The following is a 23,915-nucleotide window of genomic DNA, read 5'->3' on the forward strand; positions in this document are numbered from 1 at the left end:
ATAGTTAACTCTATAATATTTTAAGGTCTGAAATTAAAAATATTTTCCTAATTCTTTTTGTGCCCATTTGAACAAAGTTTCTACCATTTCTTTGTTTAATTGGCCATATTCCGAAAGTGGCTCAACTGATTTTGACTTGATGCATTTTAATAATTTCATTTGAAAATCTTCTGTGATTTCATTAACCAAGCAGTCACTATTGACCTTTATATCTTGTATTTCACCATTATTGATAATTACTGTTACATCAAACAAACCAAAATCGAATCTTTTTGAAAATGAAACTTTTGCTGATGAACACTGGCCAAAAAGCCATTTATGACTTGACAATAGTTCATATCTCTTTTTTACATCTTCATTTTGGAGAAAATCTTCAGCTGATGAATGAATAATTTCGCAATTTCCCAAGATTTTCTGGTATTCTTTGATCATTGCATCGCAAAACATTTCATGGTTTATGTCTGGCTTAATCTCAACCAAATTCATTACGCGGGATCTTACAGAATCAACACCTTTCGCCTGTAACTTTGATTGGTCGACAGTTAAAACTTTGGAGAGGTTTGCCATGTTCACATTAAAGAGCATTGTTCCGTGATGTATAGAGCGATGTTCAGCTTTTCTAAAAGCAGCTCCTGATATCTTTTTACCATCAACTTCAACGTCATTTCTTCCTGTTCCGTAAGAATCAATTCCAAGTTGCTTAAGTGCTGATACAATAACTCCTGTATTGTGCTGAGGAGTAAATTTGGGTGATAAGAATGTCCAACATGTATTTCCTAAATCTTGATATACTGCTCCACCACCTGTTGGTCTTCTGGCGAGAGTAATATGTTCTTTCTTCATAAACTCGAGATTACATTCTTTATATGGATTCTGATGCTTACCAATTACAACTGTTGGAGCATTTCTCCAAAGATATAAGATATTTTCATCGGATTTCGGCATGTAGAGGAGACTTAATTCTTTTGCTAGGTTTAGATGAGGATTTGTTGATGATGTTATGATGATTTTGTGAGACCTAGTCCATTTTCCAAGTGTAGTGAGCATAAAATTTTTATAAAACTTTGTCAAAATTTTTTGTGTTTCATCAAATTCATTGGGGCACCATATGACAAATAGCAATACAAACAATCAACCATTACCCTTCCATTGACAGGCTGTAGCGTACAGCCTTATATCATGTTTTTCGATTGTTTTTGTCCAATTTTTTTTTATTACCTAGGAATATATTTGAGACTTGCTTACATTCTACACTACTGTTATTTACTGATTGATGAAATCAGAGAATGATTTTGTAATTTTCCTAATCTTTATTTGATTTTTTTATATATAGATCAAAACAAGTATTGAATACTTAGAACTATAATACCTAAATGAATTTAAGATATTCACACTTATATCATTTCTAGTTTTTGCTAATTTGACTTTATATTTTCATATTTAAAGCCGACAACAATCTATAATCGTTTGAATATACACATTGTGAGTCATATTTATGTGTATCTGATCCAAAACGGACAACTCTGTAATAATTTTAATGTCAATATTTTGAAAAAGCGAATTTCTTAATTTCTTTTCATCAACTAAATTATTTAAGCTTACACCGATTGTTAATGCTAAATTTTTTGGCAAATTTTTGCACAGAGAAAAATCTTTGTATCAAAAAGTATTCAATTTGTCCCAAACCGAAAAGTCATTTCACTTCCGGTGCATATCTAATGGGAAAGTACGACGAAAACATCAAGATATTATTCAAGATCATCGACGATGACAACAGTGGCCATCTTGACTACGATGAAGTTGAAAAATTCTTCAAAGAAATTGGTTTTGATGAGAAATATTCTTATTTCTTCTCTCGCCTCTTTGTAGGTGTGATCGGTGGCAGAGATGAGAAAATTTCTCAAACAGAAATGCTATTTGCCTTCAGAAAGGCTGAAGAATGGAATCCAAAATATCTTCATATGAACTGCATCAACGCAATTTTCGATACACTCGATAGAAAGACTACAGGATTTATCGCTGTCGAAGAACTCAGAAGAATTTTCAATTCTCTTGGTGATAGAATGGATGCAAACCAATTAAATGGAATTTTGAAATCTTTTGATGATGACCATAATGGAAAGTTAGATAGGGATGAATTCACAAAGCTTGTTGATGAAATCTGCAAGACTAACTAAATATTTTTAGTATAATTTTTACCGTTACTACTTACTAAGCTTCCCTTCTTTTTATAACCTAATTTATATTAATTTTTTAAATCATTTTGGAAATTCAACAATGAATTATAAATTTTCGAAATATATCAAATTCAAAGATCAATTTCGGGAATTGGAAACATCAAAGTAGCGATGCTAAATCAATTTGTCTACAGACGATATGTTTATTCAATAAAATTCAAATCATTATTTTTAGGATTTCAGTTTAGCCCATAGTTTTTTGGGGTTGGGAGTGAATTCTATTGATTCGATTAAAAGTAGGGAAATAATTGTAAAAATGAAATTTTTACAAAAAAAAAAAGGTAACTAAACTCCTTTCGCCGATCCGATTTGCCCCATATTTAAAATATAGCTTGCATATGTAGAAGAAAAGCTAATTTTGAAGTACGCCCCAAATCCACCAACAGGATTTCGAGCTACTAAAAAGGTACTTTTAAATGTGATTTTTTTTATAAAAAATTAAATTTATTTTAAGATCAGACTAAAAACTAATTTTATGGAAAATCTATATCGACAAATTTATTACTTATTGGGTATATAGATTTTTTGATTATGGCGATTATGTCTGATATGCTTCCAATAAGCCAAAACACATTTCATACTGATTTCTATAAAAGGTATCTTTATTATAGAAGTGTAAGCTATATCTGTTTGTTTTTTTATTATAACAAATTCAAAATTCTCTTATAAGGACTAGATGAAATCTGTATTATTAAATCATTAGCTAAATGAAGGTTCAAATAGAAAGTAAATATCAATTTATATGATACTGAAACCAAATAGTTCTTTTAATAAAAGATAACACGCTGAAAATTATTGAGTATTTGCAAATCTCAAAAATCTATTGGTGAATTTGGCTCAACTTTTAAAATTATAACATCCATATCAAATCATAAAAGCAGACAAAAATTAAAGCCAAACCTATCGGCCAATTTTTTGATATTTTGATTTTTGAGGTATACTTTTAAAAGTGGATTTAAAGCACTTATGAAAAAACATTAACTTCTGTCGTTATGATTATTGATTTAGACAATAATGATTTTAATCTTTGATTATCAAAACACTAAAGTCATCTTTTTAACATTTGCTTGGTAGCATTAACTCAAGTCTAAAGTACTATTTTATGTGGCACTCTTAGAATTTTTGTATTCATTGTACACGCTGAAATAGTACCATTAAAGTTATGGCGGACTTTCAAAAAATAGTTTGGTCACCTTTAAAAAAAATTAAAAGATGCCTCTTGCTTTGTTGTATGCAGCAATTCTCTCATTTAAGGCACGTGTACCTCCATTAACTACTCTTGTAATTGCTTCGACGCCAGCTCCTCTATCACACAAATTGTTAATGCCTCTCTTCATCCAATAATGACCAGCACTGGTCCATGGATAGTTAGTAGCTACATAGTTAACTCCACTCATGACATTTTGATCATTGATATAGTTTGCAAATTGCTGATAATTAGCTCTTCCTGTTAATTGGAGGTAACCTGCTCCCTTGAATCTTGGGCCATCTCCTGGCTGGGTGTTACCAAGGTCTCTTCTATATTCATATTGAGATCCATCAGAAAGTTCTCTTGTCCATTTTCCATAACCTGACTCAACACTGCACTGTGCAATGAAGTGTCTAATTCTCTCGGATGTTGTAATGCTGAAGATGGACAAGCATCTATTAAGATCGCCTAAGTTATAGTTTGACCAGCCCATGGCGCGCATTTGACCATCATTGACTCTGCCGCTTCCACCGCCACCGCCGCCGCCACCACCGCCTTGGTTATAATCAACAGCTACATAGTCGGCGTAGACCCAACCATTTCCGATGAAGTAGAAATTATTTTGGCAATTTGTGATTTGGAGTGTTTGGCGATAATAAACTCCTCCGACACGAGCATAGTTAGTTCCTGGACCAGAGCGAACATTGATTCCATTATCTGATGTAACGACACCTGGAACTCTAACGTTTTCAGCATAAACATAGCCGGTTTGGCCATTGAAATTGACCTTCCACCAGGAACCTTCTCTTCCAATAACTGGGACAGATGCTCCGCAACCAAGACCACCAATTCTAGCATTTGATGTACTCGGTCCGTTTCTAACATTTACACCAACTGATGGAATAACGGTTGCTGAGGCTCCGTTGGAAACTGGGCTCACAGCATAGTGGGTTCTTCGATGCCTTGAGCTTCTCAGACATTCAGTAAACAAGATAGAAAGCATTTTTTATATTTATTATTTGAATTCGAATCAGATTTTGTCTGAATTGGCAAAATGTCAAAACACAAAATTAAGGAGAAATTCCGAGTTAGTAATCAGAACCAAGAATGCGAATTTATCCACTGTAAAATCGTATCTTCAGAATTTTTTTATGAGAATATTTTGAAAATTTTATATAAATGTATGATTCATTGAATGATTTATAATTGATTTTGATAACTAGTCTGATTCATTCAATTTCAATTTGGCATCGTAGCGTCATAAAACAGACATAAAAACACATGCTTATCAATCATGTCAAAACATAGGTAGATGAATCTGAAATCTTGTAAACTTCAGAATTATAATTTTTGTCAATATCAAATCCAAAAGAAACACAACGATTTAATTTTACTTTGGTGTTCTAAAATACATGACCAAAAAAAGACACGAAAAATAATTCATAAAAAGAAAATATTTTATTTAATAAAAATTACAAATTAGATATTAAATTATTATATTCTTCTTTTGAGCAACCAGCGCTTTCAAGCAAGTTCTCAAACTTCTGTTGTTGCAATCTTCCAAGGATTGCAATATTGTCCAAATCTACAAATGGATCTTCCACGTCGAATCTGACTCTATTTTCTATGTTTCTTCTTGCGCAGAAATTAATCTTTTCATTCTCAAAGATATCTCTGAGTTTCAGAAGAACATTCGATTCGCAGAAATCAACTCTGTAGACACCACCGCATTCAGTACCATATATCAATCCTTTGCTGTCACTTTTAATAACCGAAACCATTGAATCTGTCATAATTCCAGAGATTTCGTTTACTTCACCTTTTTCGTTCATTTCGAACAAGTAAAGACACGAATTATAAGTGGAAGCAAATATGAAATTCCTGAAACAACAAACTCTGCATATTCCTTTGCATTGAGGGTCTCCTCCGACCAAAGTAATGCTATCGTTTGTTATTTTGTAAACTGAAATTGATTTGATCGCATCACCAACGATCAAATAATCGTTGCAAACATCCATAGACGTTGCCAACACGTGAGCAGGAATCAAACAGACTCTGTCGAGTTCTATTGTAGTATGAAGGAACTGTGGGTTGTACAAAGACAACTGTTTTCCTTCAGCAACAACTAACATCGAATTACAAACAATTGCGGCGGTTGGAATTCCACTTGTTTTCTGTGGAATACAACATTCACTCATGGATTCATCAAATAAACGAATGGAACAATTGTCAAGTCCTAATATAATTAATGATTTTCCATTCAATTCTATCATATCGAAAAGTGACACTCTGCCTGTTTCTGACGGCAATGATAAAACTTTTTTACCGTTTTTGTAAAGTGTCAGATTTTCTTTTGCTGTTTGAATTGTTTTGTCAATAACATCTTCCAAAACAACGCATTTTGATGGTGAGAAAAATTTCGCATCAACAGCATCAGGTGAAGTGAAGTCCAATTTTGAGTAACCTCTTCTTCCACCGTTGCATCTAAATGTCTGTAATTTGTTGTTATGTAAAGTTACGATTATATCTTTACAAACAGAAATTTCAGTGCATTCATCGCATCCGATTGATGTCAAAATTTCATCTTTTGTTAGTAAAAAAGGTGTTGTTGTTGATCCATATATAGTATTCTTATAAAGTGTTAATTTAACAAAAGTATCACCGACTTTTTCTGATGTCTTTGAATCTTTTGTCACTTTTATTAAATTACCATCATAAGTTCCTATATATAATTCTGTTTTGTTTTCTTTGTCCAAAACAATGAGAGAAGAAGGACTTTCTCTATCAATTTCTAATGGACTGAAGTGAAGTGGTGAATCAGAATTTGCCATGTAAAGTAAAACTTCGCATCTCGTTGTAATTAAAGCAATGTTTCCATTCTCTGAAATAGAACAGAATAAAATTGGATCATTAATTGTAAATTTCTTGATTTCATTGATCCTGTCCGTTATTTCAAATTGAACAACTGTGTTTGATGTATCACAAACAAGTAGATTATTCTCTACACAGCTTGCACATGAAATGCCTTCAAACTCTAATTGTATTGTCACTTTTTCTTTAGTAAAAAGTGACACATGTTTTGAAGTTACTTGGATCAACTTGGAATTGTCTATATCAGTGAATAATATCGTTGGTTCATTTTCAATAAAACCGTCAACGGTTATCGGTTTGAACGATAAACCGTCAGTTTGACAGATCATTGTTCTATCGAGGAATGACATTACCAACAAAAATTGGTCTTTGTCAGATACCAATGACGATAGAAAAACTGACAAACAACCATCCAAATTGAAGGAGCAAATTTTCTCGCATTCCATAGACATGTGGAATGTCATCATCTTTGCGGCAATTCCTCTTCCTGCCAGCATTCTCACATCACCACTTTGTAAAGTTGTCAAAGATCTGACAGTGCCTGTAGCTTCTATCGTCTTTATCGGCTCAATCTTCCTTACGTTGTCTCCGAACTCTGCGTAGAAGAAAGTTGTGTCTCCGAAAGTGTTTGACACTGAAAAATGGGATTTATCAATTGTCACGATTGATGATAAAGGTCCTGTGTATTTGAGCTTGAGTGATGATGGTCGGCCTTCTGTAGGAAGTAGGGCCACGACCAAACCGCCATTTGAATCACCGAGGAAGTAGATATCTTCAGAATAGTGTTCGCAGAGCAAAACAAGGCCTTCAAGGAATAATGTGATGTGCTCGACATCCTGGTTGAGTCCTTCTGGTGCTGTGATACGGATAACACCATCAAGAGTGAATACAATGGCCGAGGACTCGCGAGCAGGAGATAATGGAAGAATTGTATGGGAATCTGGCTTGACATCAAGAGAAAACTCTTGCTTGAACTCTGTAGTGCCACGCTGTAGACTATAAACAACAAAAACGCGCTGTTTGGCGACTTTTTCATCACCATAATCTTTTCTGCTGAATTCTGGGTCGCAAAGTATCGCAAGTCGAGTACTGTAGTTAACTGGACCGATAAATGCTATATCTACGATATTTGGATAGTTTATTTTGAGAATTATTATATTATTAGGTTGTTTTATCGGAATAATGTGTATGCAGTTATGAACAATATGAACAGCTATGTATTGCGGATGAATTGCGATTGGAATTTTGTTTTCAATAAAGCGAATTGCTGCAGTTGAGATTGGATTTTGGCAAGTTGAGCCATTTTCGGCGTAATTTTCAACAGGAAGTAAGAATCTTCGATCTTTAACAAGATTTGGTGTGTGGAATGATCCTGCTGCGATTAGTTCTGGAAGTTGGAAAATGTACCAATGTAAATTTCGTAAAAGAACAAAAACAGAAGGAGATTCAGTCTCTAATGCTTCTAAACCAACAATTGGAGACATGAATGGATATTTTTCTGTGATTTCAAAAGATTTTGGATCAATTAAATTCATTGTATTGCCTTGGGCCATGACAAGAAGCAAACAGTCACCGTCAGAGTTACGAATAGCAACTAATCGAGTCACTTGTTGGTCATCTTGCAGTGCTTTGTGAACGAAAATGAGCGAATCATTGCTCATTCCCCACAAATGATAGTGCAAAAATTTATAAATCATCTAAAATTTTAATATAAAAGCATTTTGCATATGGATAGGAACATTTTCACTCATATAATCCTTTCAAAATAATTCACTTTTCAATAACATCTCATTTCGGGTTATTGTTCCAGAGGTTATCTTACAAATAAATAATATGCGCATTGCATAAATTGACAGTTTCAAAATATAAATTTCGTCTATGATCTAAATTTCAAATTTCTATAATTATTGTCAATAGAATGCATAAAATTTTAGGACAAATGAGCCTTAGTAAAAGCATTGTTGCCATTTTATCAAGGATAGATGCACTATAACTTTATGATTATTGATTTTCTTTGTAATAAAGGCGAAATAAACTTGAATAATGAGACAAACAGTTTATTCTATATAGTTAAAAAGTAAGAAGTATAAATTTCAAGTTTCGTGTAAATAATAAAATTATATATTTCGAAAATTAGGAGAAAAATAGAAATAATAAGGTCAAATACAATACATTAAAGCAGGTCAAGGATGCCCTGTATCTTTTCATCAGTTTCTTGTGGAGCTTCAGATTGAATCGAAGTCAAGGTCTCTGCTAACTCATCTACATTACAAATATCAGCAATTTTGATTCCTGACTTTGACCATGTCTGAACTAATATGAAAAGCAAGGAAACGCAGTCTGCAACAACAGGAGTGTTTTGGCAAGACATAATATCAATGGTATCAGATAGTATATTAGTATTAACCAAACTTCCCATTTGTTGTTGATTAAATCCTTGAATGTAGTATTTAATATAAAAAATTGAAGCAGATCTGAGTCTGAAAGAGAATTTTTGAGTAATATATTGGCAAATTAAGTTAAACGTTTCTTCATCAACTCGATATTCTACGTCTCCAAAGAAATACAAGATTGATGGAGCTGATTCGAGATTATCACTAAGATTTTCGATCAATGATGGAAAGAAATCAGTTTCATTAAGAGCGATTATGATATCTGGACCATATGAAACGAGAAAATCGAATAATTGCTCTAATATTGTTCGACCATCGTTAGAAAATGAACTTATTATATCTAAAAACTCTTCATTAACTTCTCCGCGATGATTAGATTTAGATAACATCTTAAGAATTGCAAATCCTGATCCAATTGTCGTAGAAGATTTAATTGGATGGTCAATTAAAGAAATTCCGAAATTCCAAAGAATCTCTGTATCAGTATTTTCATCAATTTGTTCGATAACGATTTCAATGAATACTAAAATACCATCCAAAATATAATCGATATGATTTTCGAAAAATGGATCTTCTCCATCGCCTAATGATTTGAATAACTCGAAGATATGATCGAAAACTTGGTATTTAATTGCTGTTTCTACTATTGGAACATTTGCATCGTGTAAAACGTTTAAAAGCCTTACAAAGTCTGCGCCTATTAGTGGATCATGAAAGTCAATATGGTTAACGATGAATTCGATGATTTCTTCACTTCCGAAATATTCCATATTTACAATCTTGAGATAAGCCAAACATTGCAAGAAATTAAGTGTATTACGAGGTATGCATATTATATCATTGTCAAATAGCTGCAAATTTTGAACCAATTGTGGAAAAATTTGAGTTACATCTTTAACATTTTCTAAATCCATATCATAGTTTTGCATTCCTAGTAGCTCTCCCATTTTTGCTCGGTCGAAGTTGCCATTTCTTGCAAAAGCAGTAACATCTTGTATATTTATTTCTCCCATCTATAAAAATAAGAGGGGGTAACAAAATTTTTGAGGGTCGAAATATCTGACGTCGTTAAACGGAATATAAGATTTTATGGGAAACTCGCAATCAGGTATTACAGATGATGAAATTATCGCAGAAACCATGAAAGAGAACTTCATTCTTGGTGTTGTTCAATCTTGCGTTGAAGGACCTATTCCTTTTACACAAGAAGTTATCAATAAACGTAAATCAACAGTAAACTTTGTAATTATTACAAAAGGAGCTGCTAGGCCAGCTAAAATATGGCATTCTTCTAAAATTCTCGTTGTTGCTTTAACTTATCCAGATCCTCCAATCGAATTACACAAATGCTCATTTTATCTCTTCCACGGTCAACCATTCTTAGCTATTTGTGTTGATTCTCAAACATATTATCATGGTTGCTTCTTTATGAACAAATGCAGATTCTTTGCTTCTCGCGAAGAGTTTCTCAAGAGAATTCTCACTTGCATTGATAACTACGATGATATTCTTGCAAAATATATTATGCCAAAGCAAACAGTTCCTACTATTAAAATGCCTAAATTTGGTTATGCAAATCCATATGAGGAAGACGATCTTTCAAGAACGGTCGATCCATTCGAATTCGATTCATCATCGGGATTCCTTTACCATCTTTACGACACAAACCAAAAACCAGAAATTCAAGTTGCAAGAGATCTCGGCTCATCTGTTTACGGTGCGATTTCAGAACCAGAATCCGTTAACTACGAGAATCAGAGCGAAGCATCATCTCAATTTGGCATTATTTCAGAACCAGATACAAAACAAATCAATTTTGCAGAATCCAATTCATCATCCGCCTTCAATCTTGTTTCAGAACCAGAGTCATACAGCTCTATGAGCGGTCTTTCCCATATTACGTCAAGTGGAAGTAGTAATTTCGGTATTGTTTCAGAAAGTGGTTCTTCTCAAGGTTCCAAACGCCGCAAACGCCGTACAAATCATCAAGATCTCGATGAGAAACTTGTTAGTGGTGCTGACTCCATTTCTGAAGGAAAACTCCGCGAAAAACCAGTTCCTCGTCAAAGTCAACCTGATGAAGAGCCAATTAAGACTCTTGACCAGCCAATTGACCTTGATTCACAAGAATCATTAAGCAGCAGATCACATAGCAGCCACAGCAGCTCTCGCCGCAGAAACAATAATATGAATGACAGCGAAAGTGGCGGCGGAAAAAGAAAAGTTCCTGATGTTGAATCCGTCAAATCAATCGATTCCAATAACCATTCTAGTTCGAGACGCAGAGAATATTCATCAATGAATTCTGGTGGTGAATATAGTGTTAGTGATGTTCCAAGCATGAAGAGTGGATCAAGTAACGCATCTTCACAAAGAAGAAAGCGAAAACCACAGCAAATACCAGAAAGTGAAGATAGCGGTAGTTTTCAATGAGTAAAATTATCAAATTGTTTTCAGAACTTTTTTATTTATCATGAATTTTTTTAAGATTATTTAGAAGGGCTTCATAATATCAGCTCTAATTTAACAAATCGCACATATAGGTTATGTAAATATACTTCAAGCAAGATAGAGGTTTACAATTCTTTTTTTGTTCAATCATAAATTCTATATCAAGTCACTGTCTGGAAATTTCTATAAAAATCCATTCATAAAGGTATGTAGTAGATAAATGAAAGTAGGATTATGCTCTAGTTCAAAGTTCAGTTTATTGAGCTAAATTTTTGTGTAAAATTTTAGGGGATGCCACCATATGTTTTTAAAATAGAAGGAGCCAAAAACTTGTATTAGGATACTTTGTACTATTGGTATATCAACATTTCATTTTGAGCAAAATTTAAAACTTGAGGGGAAAAAACGGTTTGGCTTACCCTTTTGTTATGAAGAGCGTCCAAGTTTTCGGTCGTAAGAAGACTGCTACTGCCGTCGCCTACTGCTGCGAAGGCTCTGGCCTTATCAAACTCAACGGCACACCAATCAACATGGTTTCATCTGAAACACTTCGTGCCAAGATCCTCGAGCCACTCCAGCTTATCGGCGAAGAGTCTTGGGGCAACCTCGACATCCGCGTTCGCGTCCACGGTGGTGGCCACGTCGCTCAGGTCTACGCCATCCGCCAGGCTGTCGCTAAGGCCATCGTTGCTTACTATCAGAAGTATGTTGATGAAGCAACAAAGACAGAAATCAAGAACACACTCCTCGGCTACGACCGCACACTCCTTGTCGCAGATCCACGTCGTATGGAGCCAAAGAAGTTCGGTGGTCAGGGTGCCCGTGTCAGAAGGCAGATGTCATATCGTTAAAAGTCTCTTAATACAATTCTTGATCGAAAGTTATACAAAATGAAATTATTTTTTATCTTTTTCCTAATCAATATAATATTTTGAGTTTTATTTGAAAAAATTGAGAGTTTTTACTATGTTGGTTTGTTAAATGAAAAACAAAACTCGACTTCTGGAATCTTAATTTAATCATAACATCAATTCTTGAAGAAAATTAAAATGACATTTCTAGAATATCTTTTTCTCATGAATACGGATATCAATATAAATGCATTGATTAATAGATTATATTGAATCATGATCTATTTGGATAATACCGAATTTGATTGGGATCAGATGTTAACTAAGCTTTTGTTTGCCATGAGTTAGCTTAGATTAAGAATATGTTTTGAGCAATACATGAACGTCTATATATGCCAATAAACAAAAAATTCATGAAAATATCGTTGATTATTACATAATGGATTCTAGTTATGAGGCCAATATAGATATATTATTGTTTTTGTGCATACTTTTAATTATAGAATATGCCCGATATCTTTTGCAAGAGGCAAGAGCTTAAATGAAGTCGTCGCAAGCTCAACTCAAAGAAAAGGGAAGAGCAAACAAATAATATATTTTAATAATAAACATGAAAGATGTATAAAGATGATAAAAAAGCTTTTTTGTTTTCAAGAAATATTTAAAAATTCAAACATGTTTATGCATCTTTAACAAATTTTCTAAGATGGGATAATTGTATGTAAACAGATATTCCTCGGAGAATCCATTGTCCGTTCTGATTGGAAAATGACCATTCGCCAGTATCTGTTTCTACATCAATATTCTGGGCATTTGGTACTTCGTTGATCATCTTCTGAAGTTCTGAACCACTGAAGTTAACATCACAAACGCGGATTTTATTTGAATTACCACTAATATTGTTTTCTATATTAAGACTTACATGGCAATTGTCTGTTACAGCAATTGGATAAGCAGGAATATCATTTGTAACAAAAGCGATATAATTGTCTGGATCTGGTACATCTTTCTTGAATTTTATATCAAAGAAAGATGTTACAATGGAGTCATTGATTGTAAGAATGCCATGCCAAAACGCACATTTTTCCAGCGTGAATCTTGCAAAATCTTTTGTTGCCATTACAATTGTCACTTTTTACAATCGAAAAAACGGATATTATTGAAGGCAATATGAAAATTAACTTCTCAGCAATACATTGGGCTTTCCATAGTTTGTGTATCTTACCTTTCAACATCCTATTCTCAAAATCGTTGTCAATGTATAAATAGATTTAAATCTTTGCTTGTTATTAGCCATGTAATAAAAAATTCTTAATGAATATAGCTAAGACATCTAGTCCTAAACAATACCATATGCATTATCTATTTACACAAATTGTATTAAACCATAGCATCAAAAAATTAGTGAACGACTAAATTGAATGAAAATTTTCAGATTGAATAGATTTGAATTCAGTGATATTTTTACTCATTTTTAATGAACTCTTCCCCAGAGATATGCTTACCAGTTAACAAGGGCAAAGAGGCTCGTATAATTGCTAAGACATTAAAAGATTTTAATTTCAAGAAATGCAAAGCATGGTTCTCACTTTCTTCTCAGTTTTCTTCTGGTATTAGATTTCCAGAATTACTTTCTATTGCATACGTTCTTCAGCGTATTGTGGAATTGCCTGATATTACCCGTTCTGAAAAGAGATCATTCCCATGCTTAGTTAAGTGGTTTGATGATAATTGGGAAGCAATTAAAGATCCAATTAAACAAATAACACTTCTTGACGAGAACACAATTCCAATCAACGGTCAACGTGAGAATTTAGAACGAATCAATTAATGTATTTTTGATGGAATTTATTCATTAGAATTTCTTTTGAATTTTTAGCCATATGATCATGACATATGACAGTATTGGTATATTGTAGCAGTTTTGTATGTATAAATGTATATAGATGCTATAAAAAAGAAATTGAAGATGATGAATGAAAAGGGAATGAATATATTTAATATTATATTTTGTTAGTGTATAAAATATTATTTTTATTTTTAGTTATTAAACATAACAAAACATTGTTTTAACAATTTTAGGGTCCACCACCAACCACCCCCTTATTAGACGATAAATATGCTCAGCGGTTTGGCCTTTCTTTTTAGCATATGGTAGACAACAGGTACACTCTTCGCCGCTCCCTCGGATTCCACACAATTCGTAACCGCGTCGCTCCAGTTCGTACACCAGGCAACAAGCTTGTCGCACACTACATTGCTAAGCGCCAGAATGGCCCACACTGCGCCGAGACAGGCAAGCGCATCAACGGCATCAAGTGCGTCAAGACATGCGAGCTCCGCCGCATGAAGAAGAACCAGAGAACAGTTTCTCGCCCATATGGTGGCGTTTACTGCGGCTCTGTTGTCAAAGACCGTATCATCAACGCTTTCATGGAAGAGGAAGCTCGTGCCGCCCAGGAGCGTAAGATGGCTAATGAACAGAAGAAGAAGGGCAAGTAAATTAACTTCCTTTTTATATTAAATTACATTAAAAATATCAGAATGCTTTTTTGAAATCAAACAAATTCACGAAAATTTACTAAAATTCTCCTTACTTCTAAAAAATTTATACCAAAAATATATTTTTATTCTAAGCTTATTTGAATGGTGAACACCTACATATTTGAGCTTCATATTCGATCTATTGGCTCACTATAGCTCAATTGAGAAAAAATTATCCAGACAAATATATCAAAATGGGTTCTATGATTAGTATGAATGAGGATTTATGTAAATTTAATTCATGAAGAAGATTTAGTAAATTTTCGTGAATTTGTTTGATTTCAAAAAAGCATTCTGATATTTTTAATGTAATTTAATATAAAAAGGAAGTTAATTTACTTGCCCTTCTTCTTCTGTTCATTAGCATTCTACGCTCCTGGGCGGCACGAGCTTCCTCTTCCATGAAAGCGTTGATGATACGGTCTTTGACAACAGAGCCGCAGTAAACGCCACCATATGGGCGAGAAACTGTTCTCTGGTTCTTCTTCATGCGGCGGAGCTCGCATGTCTTGACGCACTTGATGCCGTTGATGCGCTTGCCTGTCTCGGCGCAGTGTGGGCCATTCTGGCGCTTAGCAATGTAGTGTGCGACAAGCTTGTTGCCTGGTGTACGAACTGGAGCGACGCGGTTACGAATTGTGTGGAATCCGAGGGAGCGGCGAAGAGTGTACCTGTTGTCTACCATATGCTAAAAAGAAAGGCCAAACCGCTGAGCATATTTATCGTCTAATAAGGGGGTGGTTGGTGGTGGACCCTAAAATTGTTAAAACAATGTTTTGCTATGTTTAATAACTAAAAATAAAAATAATATTTTATACACTAACAAAATATAATATTAAATATATTCATTCCCTTTTCATTCATCATCTTCAATTTCTTTTTTATAGTATCTATATACATTTATACATACAAAACTGCTACAATATACCAATACTGTCATATGTCATGATCATATGGCCAATAATTCAAATCAATATCTAGAAAATAAATAAGAGCGATTTTTTTCACTTTATATGACCTAAAAAGCTAATATAAATCTGCAAGGGTGTGTAAAATGGCAGTACCAGTAGTCTCTGATCACATCAAGTAAAAAATTATTTAAATATACAAAAGTTAAATGAATAAATAACACGTTTTTAAATAAGTCGAACAAACCACAATACTCTGTTTTCTGAAATTACATTTGATAACTGTACATTCGGATCTTTTTCATTTCCGTCAATATCAATTAAAATAAACGAGCCAAGCTTAATTTGGTCCTTTAAAACGTTATCATTTGCTGCAACCCAAACGTAAACATTTTCAATTTTATCATCTCTTGGGAAATTTCGATTTATACGAACGCCATTATGAAGAATAACAGCAATATGAAATCCTCCAACTTGTTGTGGAGGTAAATTTTTGTACATTTGCTGTACAGAATCTGAATAACGTTTTTCTTCGTCTATAATTAAAGTCTTCACTAATTTCTGACGATTTTTAAGTAATTGTATTGATGAACGCATATTCCTTTCTTCCATAATTTCATCATCACTTTTTACTTTTCTAATTTGTCTGTAAATAAATTCATCGTTAGATACTGTTGCTCTTTCTTGATATGGGCCAGTAGGATTTATTGTTACTTTCTTTTTAGATTCTACATTTGATTTAATTTCTTCAAAACTGCGGCCATAACTTTCACCAAGTGCAACCACATAACTCTGGAATTCTTCGAAATCCATTTTATTGATTATTTTCTCATCAATTCCGTTCTTAATTAATATTGCTTTTAATTCAGGTGTTTTTTCGCCCATTGTCACTTTTTACTAATTTATTTTCCTCCCAATCTATGGAAATGAAGCAATTTTGGAGAGTCATAATTATGTGAAAGTATTTATAATACGAATGCAGATATGTTTGTATTATAGAGATATCATAAAAAGATTTTGACGAATAAAAATGAGATTGCAATATATTGACTTTCCATAATGATATCTATGTATATAGATGCTATCCAAATAATCACAAATAGCATAAAAGCATTATTGTATGCTTAAACCAGCGAGTTTGAATACTACTCAGATATTTTAGCAACATGTCCTATTTTTGCAATGATTTGGACATGAGATTTTGAAATCACAATCTATCTGAATTGATTCACTATTGGTTCACTAAACAAACAGTATAACAAATATATCAAATTACAAAAAAATATTTATTAAATTACAATAAATTAATTGCAAGTTATTCTCGTTTTCAAGAATTCCAAAACATCATCTTCTTCCGCTTTTTGTTTTGTTTCGAGTTCACGCCATTTCGGATCACCAACACTATCCAATATCTGCACTCTGAGTTCCTCAGCCTTCTTTTCATCCTCGATTGCTTTAATTATTTGGTTCTTCTCTTCATCGCTCATTTTTGTCCAAATTTGCATTTCTCTGTATGATTTCGGCTCTGTATCGAACCAAAGCATCACGTCTTTCTCGCCATCCTTTGCAATTCTAGATGAAGATAGTTCTGCAGCTTGTTGGAAGTCAGAAGCTGAAATCAACTCACTAACATGAGTGCAAACACCATCATTTGTAATAACGAAAAGACGTGGTTTATGGCCATTAGAAACAATCTGTGTCAGTTCATCTTGGTCGCAAGTATCAACCTTTTGTAATCTTTCAACGAAATCTCCATCTTGGAAATGCTGTACGATTTCCTTCTTCGAGCACAATTGATGTCCTAATGCCCATTGCCAATCTTCTGTCAAATAATAAACGCATCTTCTTGCACCAGCGTTTGCAACTGTTCCTGTGAACAAATCGATCATTGTCATCACAGATCTGAACTGTCCGAAATAATAGATGATGTGGCCAGACTTCTTCAGCAAATTCATCGAACACTCATTATCTTTTGTATCAATTGTAATGTTGTTGTTCGATTCGAATGTTGCTTTGAATGCCTCGTTTTCTACAATCATCTTCTTGTTTTCGGCAAATATTACATCAGGTAATGCGGAATTTGTCCATTTCTTCGCATTTGTGTAATATTTAGAACCATCTGGATAAACAATTGTTGTTTCATCTTCATCATTTATTATTGAAACACCATTTGAATGTGTCGAAACTTGGCGTTTAGTGAAATGAGTTTGAATTGTTTCGCAGGTTGCATCATTTGCTTTATCACGTGTCCATTCATCATTACTTGTCTTAACAAACGCTTTTCCTTCACTATCAATCAAATGCCATGTTTCGCCATCGAATGTTTCAATTGATCCGTCCAACATGTAAATAACTGGCTTTGGAGTGAACTTTATCAATTGTCCTTCACTTGTAACAGCACGCTTCTGCTCTCCTGGAGCTCCAATCATTGTTATCGTGTCGTTTTCAGTGGAAATAATTGTGGCACCTTTTGTAAAAAGTGACAAAGTTGCTTGAGACGGGGAATGTTCGAAATTGAAGTCACAATTCTTGGAGAGAGCGCCGCGGATATTGATATTGACTTCGAGTTGGTCATCGTCTTCCTCTTCGCCGTTTGTTCCGCTGGAATTTCTTTGTTGCATATTGAAGGAAAGAGAGGATTTGTTGTAGGAAACAAGGAAATTGGCTGATAATTGTCCTTCTGATTTAACTGGGTATGATTCTACTTTGAGACCAGATTCATCAAAATATACTTGTTTCTGACGAGTGGAAGTAGGACTTGGGAGGTTGCAGAACTCTTGCTCTCTGCCTGCATTTGCTCCAAACTCTGTTTCGGCCGGTGGATCGTCACATGTGTCAGGAAATTCTTCTTTTGACTCTTCAAGCCATTTTCCGAATCCTTTTGGAACAGGAAGGTGGAAATTCTCACTTATGGTGGATACGGGGAAATTGGACTTTGGAATCGAATGGAAAAACGCTAATAACGTTGTTCCAGCAAAATCTCCCCATTTGAAGTTGGGATAAGCACCAATAAGAGGTGCGATAACATTAGGAAGTAATTCAAGAGGAATTAATTCAGCATGACGACGTTCTCCTACTGGATATCCAACTAATTCTTCAAATTTCTTTACAACGTACACAGAGAAAATGTCATCGTAAGAAATTTTGTTTTTGGCTGCTGCAGAGCGCATTGTAAAGATGAAAGGATCTTTGTAATCTGGTCTATGCGAAAAGATTGGTTTTAGTGTAGCAGGAAGTTGATATTTTGGTAATAATGTGGCTTGATGTTGGAATTGATTTGAAAATATTGGATTATTTGCGTTTTTGAGAAATTCTGAAATTTCTTTGAAGATTTCTTGTTTGTAAGCTTCCTTGAGTGCTTCATCTTGTGGTGATGGAGTTTCTTGAACTGGTGTTGAAGGAGCTCCTGCTTTTCCTTCCTTCTTTGACTGTTTTTCAACAGGTAATTGTGGAACTGCAACAGGATCCGGAGGATACTTCGGGATTGTAACTGTCTTTACATCGATAGTTTCTTTATGAAATGCTTGATACGCGTTGTAGTTTTTGTAAATCGAATTTAAGATATTTTGTGCAATATCTTCGTTTGTTCCTGTTTGAGCAAGCGTAAATGATAAGATTGGTAAATGATCACTGAAAGCTGTTCTAAAATCTAAGCTTGGTGTACTTGTTGAAGCTGGAGGATGTTTATCTGTTTCTGCAGCTTGAACTTCAATTGATAACGCGCAAACGACAGGAATGCATGCACTCTGCATGCCTATAAGCTGTTCTGGCATTTTTGGATAATCAGTTATATAAATAAAATTCCGTCCTTTAATTTCAGGTTCAGTACGAGGAGTTTGTTCGTTGACTGGCTCTTGCTGTTTGGCACCTTTTGCCTTTGGATTTGGCTTTGGTTTTGCTTTATCTTTTTGTACAGGTTTTTTCTGTTGATTTGCAAGCCAATTATGTACAACAATACTAACAAGATCTCCTTGAAGTGAAAGAGCATCTGGCGTTGGTGGTTTTATTAAAGCAGGTTTGCCTTTTGATGCCATATCAACAGCATTTTTCATTGGACAGATAATATGTGTAGCTGGAAAGCTCGTCTTCATAACATTCTGAAAGGTTTTCATAGCAGTGTCATTCTGGACCTGAAGAAGTATAAAGATACTATCCTTCTTCGCTTCAGACATTAGAAAAAACGGAATTTTTGACACTTTTTCTCCCTATCAAAGAATAAATTGCGATTATATTTATTGCGAAGCTTTATAGAATAACAAAGGTAGTCCCACGAAAAGTGACACCCTCCTTCTTTTTTCCTAGGGTTACTGTTCGCTTCTTTTCTGCTCGTTATGGCAGAGATGAAAGAAATGATTGGTGGAGCCTAATTTATTACTCCAATTAGCAACTATCTTATATAGTATACTTAGTTGTATTGTCAGTTATTCTCCAGCATTATGCAATTTAAAATCAACTTCGTTAATTTTAATTATATTGCAACAGTACTTCTACATGGAGATAACATCAAGATTGCACCTGCCAAATCCCCATATTAAAAATCGAAATTTTGCATCTCGAAAATGCAACGACAGAATTCCTCGTAATTTTGAGTTCTTACGTCGCTTATGATACATATTCAAATAACTTGAACATAGAAAAAGTTACTAAAATTTGAGAAAATTATTGCAATAAGAAAAAAAAAGTCGGCTTTTAGATATAAATTACATATAAATTACGATGACCTCTATAATGAGTGCACAGTACCGAATATAATTGTTTGATATTTTTGATTTCAATTTTATACATTTTGATTGGAATAGTCATAACTCAAATATCGACGATAGTTACTACATTTATGCGAATGTAGTACGTTTCCATTCATCTATTTACTTGTTGTTGTTGAAATAAAAACTTTATTATTTTACTATCTTAAAATAAGAATTTTGTTATGGAAATAATATTTTCAACAGCAATCATGACATTGCATCAACTATAGAATGAGTTTTTAATAAATATGATTTCCAAATCAAAAATTAGATGTTTTTTATGAATAAAAACGATTCCATTTGATGATTTGATTAATTATACAATACTTCGATTTTCCAAATTTTTTTGAAAATTGATTTTTTCAAGAGAAAAATTAAATTTTTGATTTTCATTTTTGATTTTTTGAATTTTTTTTGGAATTTTGAGTTGATCAATTAAGCAGAATGAGTAATGCGAATGCTTTTTACATCTCACAGAGTGATGAGTTAAAGATGAATTTTAAAAAATTATTTTAAATCACAAATATCTTTCTTATTATCCTTTATTCTAAAAAGAATAGTACTAAGCATTGATAAAGCATGATCTATATTAGTAAAATACTTGAATGAAAAGTGTAAAAGTAAAGTTTTTATTCATTTTTATATTAGATCTAAACAAAAAACTGCATCATATTAATATTCTAGTGGAGAGATGAGATTTTGTTCGTTTTTGTTAGCATTCAGTAGACATTATAATCTTGAATTTTATATATTACATGAAATTATTAACAAATGTGATGTTTTGCTTCGATTTATGATTAATTTTATTAAAGCATCTCGACATGTATCTTGAACAAGAACGTTTCTTGAAGAACTCCAAGATTTTTAAGAGACTTCTTACGAAATTTGATAGATGATAAGAACCACCATTTACGCAAAATGGTTTATTGAATATAAAATAATTCTGTAGTGATCCATTATCATTATACTATTTTCTGTCAAATCCTCAAAAGTAAGAATTCAAATATATTATTTCCCTGATAAACCGGATATTACATAATAAACTATAATCATGTAAGCTGGGAATATTATGGTTTTATTCAAAAGCTCCAATTATACTTAAATTTGAAATACAAATAATGAATATTGATATTCACTTATATTTGAAATTAAATTTGATATGTAAATCATAACGTGATAATTAATTGATAAAAATTATGGAAATTAAAACGTAATTCACAAATCTTTTTATTCCTTTAGTAACTTTTCAAACTAAGATCATATCATTCATATTTGGAGCCTACTGATTCTATTTATCTTATTTATTTGGAAATCTGTCGTTTAGATTCTTCGTGGGACTACCTTTAGAATAACCATTTTAATATGCATAAACTTGAACTTATTTTGCCTCACTCTAAGTGTTTCAAAAACAGTTTTTTATGTTATCACCAAAATAATTTTGTTCCAAAATTATTCCAATATTATGATTGACATATGCATGACCTAAGAATATAATTTCCCTTGATAATTTCCACGGTAATCAATATGATCAGGGTTCAATCTCATTAATTCAATTGAAATAAAAGTAAAACTATTCATAATTTGTGAATATTATTTTGGTAATAATATCATTAATTTTTGAATTTGGAAAACGTATGAAAATTTGAATATATACCTTTAAAATTCTAAATAATATAGATACATATTACATCTGTTTTAAAATGCTAAAAATTTAGATTGAATTGATATTCAAATCTTAATTTTTTGAAAAAGCATTCAAACTGAAAGTTATTTCGGAATTTTCAATGTTTCACACTCTTCTGCACTGAGAATCACTCCAGATAAGAATAGTAAATCATTATATTTCGAGTATCCATGCAATTCTCCATATGATTGTTCACCATATGAAATTCATCTCAAAAAAGGGGAATATTTCTTAGAAGTATGGGGAGCACAAGGAGGCACAGCAACAACATATTCGTATTGTAAATCCAAAGGTGGATTTGGAGGGTATTCTTCGGGAGTTTATAACGCTATTCATGAAAAAAATATTTATCTCCATTTGGGAGCCACTTTGCAAGTATCGCAATCTGTTAAAAAAACTTTATATAATGGTGATGGTAAAATAGAATTAAGTGATGATGGTCCAGGTGGCGGTGCCACTGACTTTCGATTGAATCCAGGCAATTGGAATGAAAACTTATTATCAAGAATAATAATTGCTGGCGGAGGTGGTGGGTCATATTGCAATGCAAAAATTAATCCTTCAGGAGGAAATGCAGGAGGACTAAAAGGAAAAACTGATTCGACGGGGACAGCTAGCTATGGCACTCAAACAGGATGCGGTGGAACCTCAAAGAACTGTGGAACATTAGGAGAAGGTTTTGGAGGTTATTTTGGCTCCGGTGGTGGAGGAAAGTATGGAGGAGGTGGAGGAAATGGAAATAGCGGCGGTGGCGGTGGGTCTGGATCCATCGATTGGGTATATTCACTAAACAATTATGAAGCAATTACTCGCGAATCAAATCATGTGGGTCCAGGTACTGCGCGCATCACATTTATTCATTACCACGTTTGTAAAAGTATGTATTACTGTAGATGTATGTTTTCTTATTCAATTTCTTTATATTTATTTATATTATGTGATTCATTGAATGAATAAAATTTCAAATTGTATGAAATTCTTTATTTTTCACAGTTTGAGTTATGATTCATAGATGATATATAAGTATATTGTTGCATGCTAAGATCAGTCATAATGTAAACCTCTCAATTTTATTGTCGTGGGAAGTATCTCAATTCCTTCAAAAAAATTGAAAAACTATTTAATTTTAAAAATATAATACTTTTAATTAGTTAATTAATTGGAGATATTTTTAAAAAATCACTTTTGATAATACTTTTGAGAACTTTAATTAAAAAAATATATTCAAAAATATCCAGGATATCAAGAGGGAATTGTTCCTTATGAGGTATACATCATAACTATATACCTCATAAGGAACAATTCCTCCTTAAAATGAGAAAACTTGTTCGAAATTGTTTATCATTTCGAACAAGTTTTCTCGTTTTTAATAAGAAACTAAAGGCTATGAGGCACTGATTATATATTAGTGCCTCATAGCCTTTAGTTCCTAATAGATAGCTGGGGAACTTTCTCCAAATGATAAGTTATTCAGAGAAAGTTTCCCAGCTATCAAGAGGGAATTGTTCCTTATGAGGTATATAGTTATGATGTATACCTCATAAGGAACAATTCCCTCCTTAAAATCGTAGACATTTTTATACTTATTAATCAACCATTCAAAATCATATTCCTCTGAAAAGTTATTTTATTAAAAATTTGTTATAGACCGAAAATAGATTTTTTCGGTTTTCTCTTCAAATAATTGAAAGAATGATACTATTATAGGTTTATTATATTATATAGCATATAATCATGCTATAGCCGAAAATTATAAGTTTTGAGAAGATTGAATAATACACAAATAAATTTGAATGTAAGTTAAATTGCTTGTTGTTTTTAATAGCTATTTAATGAGAAATCCAATATTGCAAAATTCAAATTGAATGATTGAAAGAACAGAAAAAGTCATTCTTTTCAATTTCGAATATGTTTCATTGTATTATAATTATATGGCAAATAAGATATTTAAACTTGATTTTTGAAGGAAAATTCACAAAATTGAATAAATTCAAATAATTTTTATTCAAAAATAAACTAGTTATTTGAGTTTATTACCAATT

General features: G+C 33.0%; 13 protein-coding genes across 13 annotated transcripts, besides 4 other annotated features; 5 read left to right on the plus strand and 8 right to left on the minus strand.

Annotated features, from left to right (window-relative positions):
- Positions 1–33: 33 nt before the first annotated feature.
- On the minus strand, positions 34–1,047 carry TVAGG3_0173700 (lipoate-protein ligase protein; the record flags this gene model as incomplete). The annotated part of the gene is made up of 1 exon (XM_001303742.1): positions 34–1,047. The coding sequence occupies one exon, from the start codon at positions 1,045–1,047 to the stop codon at positions 34–36; it is 1,014 nt and encodes a 337-aa protein (XP_001303743.1).
- A 671-nt stretch (positions 1,048–1,718) lies between these two features.
- Positions 1,719–2,177, plus strand: TVAGG3_0173710 (EF-hand family; the record flags this gene model as incomplete). Its single annotated transcript, XM_001303741.2, has 1 exon — positions 1,719–2,177. The coding sequence occupies one exon, from the start codon at positions 1,719–1,721 to the stop codon at positions 2,175–2,177; it is 459 nt and encodes a 152-aa protein (XP_001303742.1).
- Positions 2,178–2,514: 337 nt separating this feature from the next.
- Positions 2,515–3,434: a mobile genetic element.
- Positions 3,435–3,442: 8 nt separating this feature from the next.
- On the minus strand, positions 3,443–4,429 carry TVAGG3_0173730 (family protein-related family; the record flags this gene model as incomplete). The annotated part of the gene is made up of 1 exon (XM_001303740.1): positions 3,443–4,429. One exon carries the CDS (start codon positions 4,427–4,429, stop codon positions 3,443–3,445), a length of 987 nt encoding a protein of 328 aa, XP_001303741.1.
- A 436-nt stretch (positions 4,430–4,865) lies between these two features.
- Positions 4,866–7,958, minus strand: TVAGG3_0173740 (DNA repair/RNA processing CPSF family; the record flags this gene model as incomplete). Its single annotated transcript, XM_001303739.1, has 1 exon — positions 4,899–7,958. The coding sequence occupies one exon, from the start codon at positions 7,956–7,958 to the stop codon at positions 4,899–4,901; it is 3,060 nt and encodes a 1,019-aa protein (XP_001303740.1).
- Positions 7,959–8,346: 388 nt separating this feature from the next.
- Positions 8,347–9,703, minus strand: TVAGG3_0173750 (armadillo (ARM) repeat-containing protein family; the record flags this gene model as incomplete). The annotated part of the gene is made up of 1 exon (XM_001303738.1): positions 8,471–9,703. One exon carries the CDS (start codon positions 9,701–9,703, stop codon positions 8,471–8,473), a length of 1,233 nt encoding a protein of 410 aa, XP_001303739.1.
- A 50-nt stretch (positions 9,704–9,753) lies between these two features.
- TVAGG3_0173760 (uncharacterized protein) lies at positions 9,754–11,152 on the plus strand (the record flags this gene model as incomplete). The annotated part of the gene is made up of 1 exon (XM_001303737.2): positions 9,780–11,123. One exon carries the CDS (start codon positions 9,780–9,782, stop codon positions 11,121–11,123), a length of 1,344 nt encoding a protein of 447 aa, XP_001303738.1.
- Positions 11,153–11,455: 303 nt separating this feature from the next.
- On the plus strand, positions 11,456–12,032 carry TVAGG3_0173770 (structural constituent of ribosome; the record flags this gene model as incomplete). Its single annotated transcript, XM_001303736.2, has 1 exon — positions 11,570–11,992. One exon carries the CDS (start codon positions 11,570–11,572, stop codon positions 11,990–11,992), a length of 423 nt encoding a protein of 140 aa, XP_001303737.1.
- Positions 12,033–12,304: 272 nt separating this feature from the next.
- TVAGG3_0173780 (uncharacterized protein) lies at positions 12,305–13,112 on the minus strand (the record flags this gene model as incomplete). Its single annotated transcript, XM_001303735.1, has 1 exon — positions 12,672–13,112. One exon carries the CDS (start codon positions 13,110–13,112, stop codon positions 12,672–12,674), a length of 441 nt encoding a protein of 146 aa, XP_001303736.1.
- Positions 13,113–13,469: 357 nt separating this feature from the next.
- TVAGG3_0173790 (uncharacterized protein) lies at positions 13,470–13,823 on the plus strand (the record flags this gene model as incomplete). Its single annotated transcript, XM_001303734.1, has 1 exon — positions 13,470–13,823. One exon carries the CDS (start codon positions 13,470–13,472, stop codon positions 13,821–13,823), a length of 354 nt encoding a protein of 117 aa, XP_001303735.1.
- A 312-nt stretch (positions 13,824–14,135) lies between these two features.
- TVAGG3_0173800 (structural constituent of ribosome) lies at positions 14,136–14,598 on the plus strand (the record flags this gene model as incomplete). Its single annotated transcript, XM_001303733.2, has 1 exon — positions 14,144–14,494. The coding sequence occupies one exon, from the start codon at positions 14,144–14,146 to the stop codon at positions 14,492–14,494; it is 351 nt and encodes a 116-aa protein (XP_001303734.1).
- Positions 14,599–14,743: 145 nt separating this feature from the next.
- On the minus strand, positions 14,744–15,230 carry TVAGG3_0173810 (structural constituent of ribosome; the record flags this gene model as incomplete). The annotated part of the gene is made up of 1 exon (XM_001303732.2): positions 14,872–15,221. A coding segment is annotated over one exon (350 nt), but the record flags the coding sequence as incomplete, so codon positions are not given.
- Positions 15,231–15,283: 53 nt separating this feature from the next.
- Positions 15,284–16,329, minus strand: TVAGG3_0173820 (uncharacterized protein; the record flags this gene model as incomplete). Its single annotated transcript, XM_001303731.1, has 1 exon — positions 15,673–16,329. One exon carries the CDS (start codon positions 16,327–16,329, stop codon positions 15,673–15,675), a length of 657 nt encoding a protein of 218 aa, XP_001303732.1.
- A 383-nt stretch (positions 16,330–16,712) lies between these two features.
- Positions 16,713–19,635, minus strand: TVAGG3_0173830 (uncharacterized protein; the record flags this gene model as incomplete). Its single annotated transcript, XM_001303730.1, has 1 exon — positions 16,749–19,616. The coding sequence occupies one exon, from the start codon at positions 19,614–19,616 to the stop codon at positions 16,749–16,751; it is 2,868 nt and encodes a 955-aa protein (XP_001303731.1).
- A 3,680-nt stretch (positions 19,636–23,315) lies between these two features.
- Positions 23,316–23,428: a mobile genetic element.
- An 86-nt stretch (positions 23,429–23,514) lies between these two features.
- Positions 23,515–23,915: part of a mobile genetic element that runs on past the window's edge.
- Positions 23,515–23,915: part of a terminal%2Cinverted (terminal inverted repeat of Banshee-A1 transposon ID:TVAGG3_0173850) that runs on past the window's edge.

The sequence above is a fragment of the Trichomonas vaginalis genome, chromosome IV (assembly GCF_026262505.1).
Source record: "Trichomonas vaginalis G3 chromosome IV, whole genome shotgun sequence".
Taxonomy (NCBI): Eukaryota; Parabasalia; order Trichomonadida; family Trichomonadidae; genus Trichomonas; species Trichomonas vaginalis.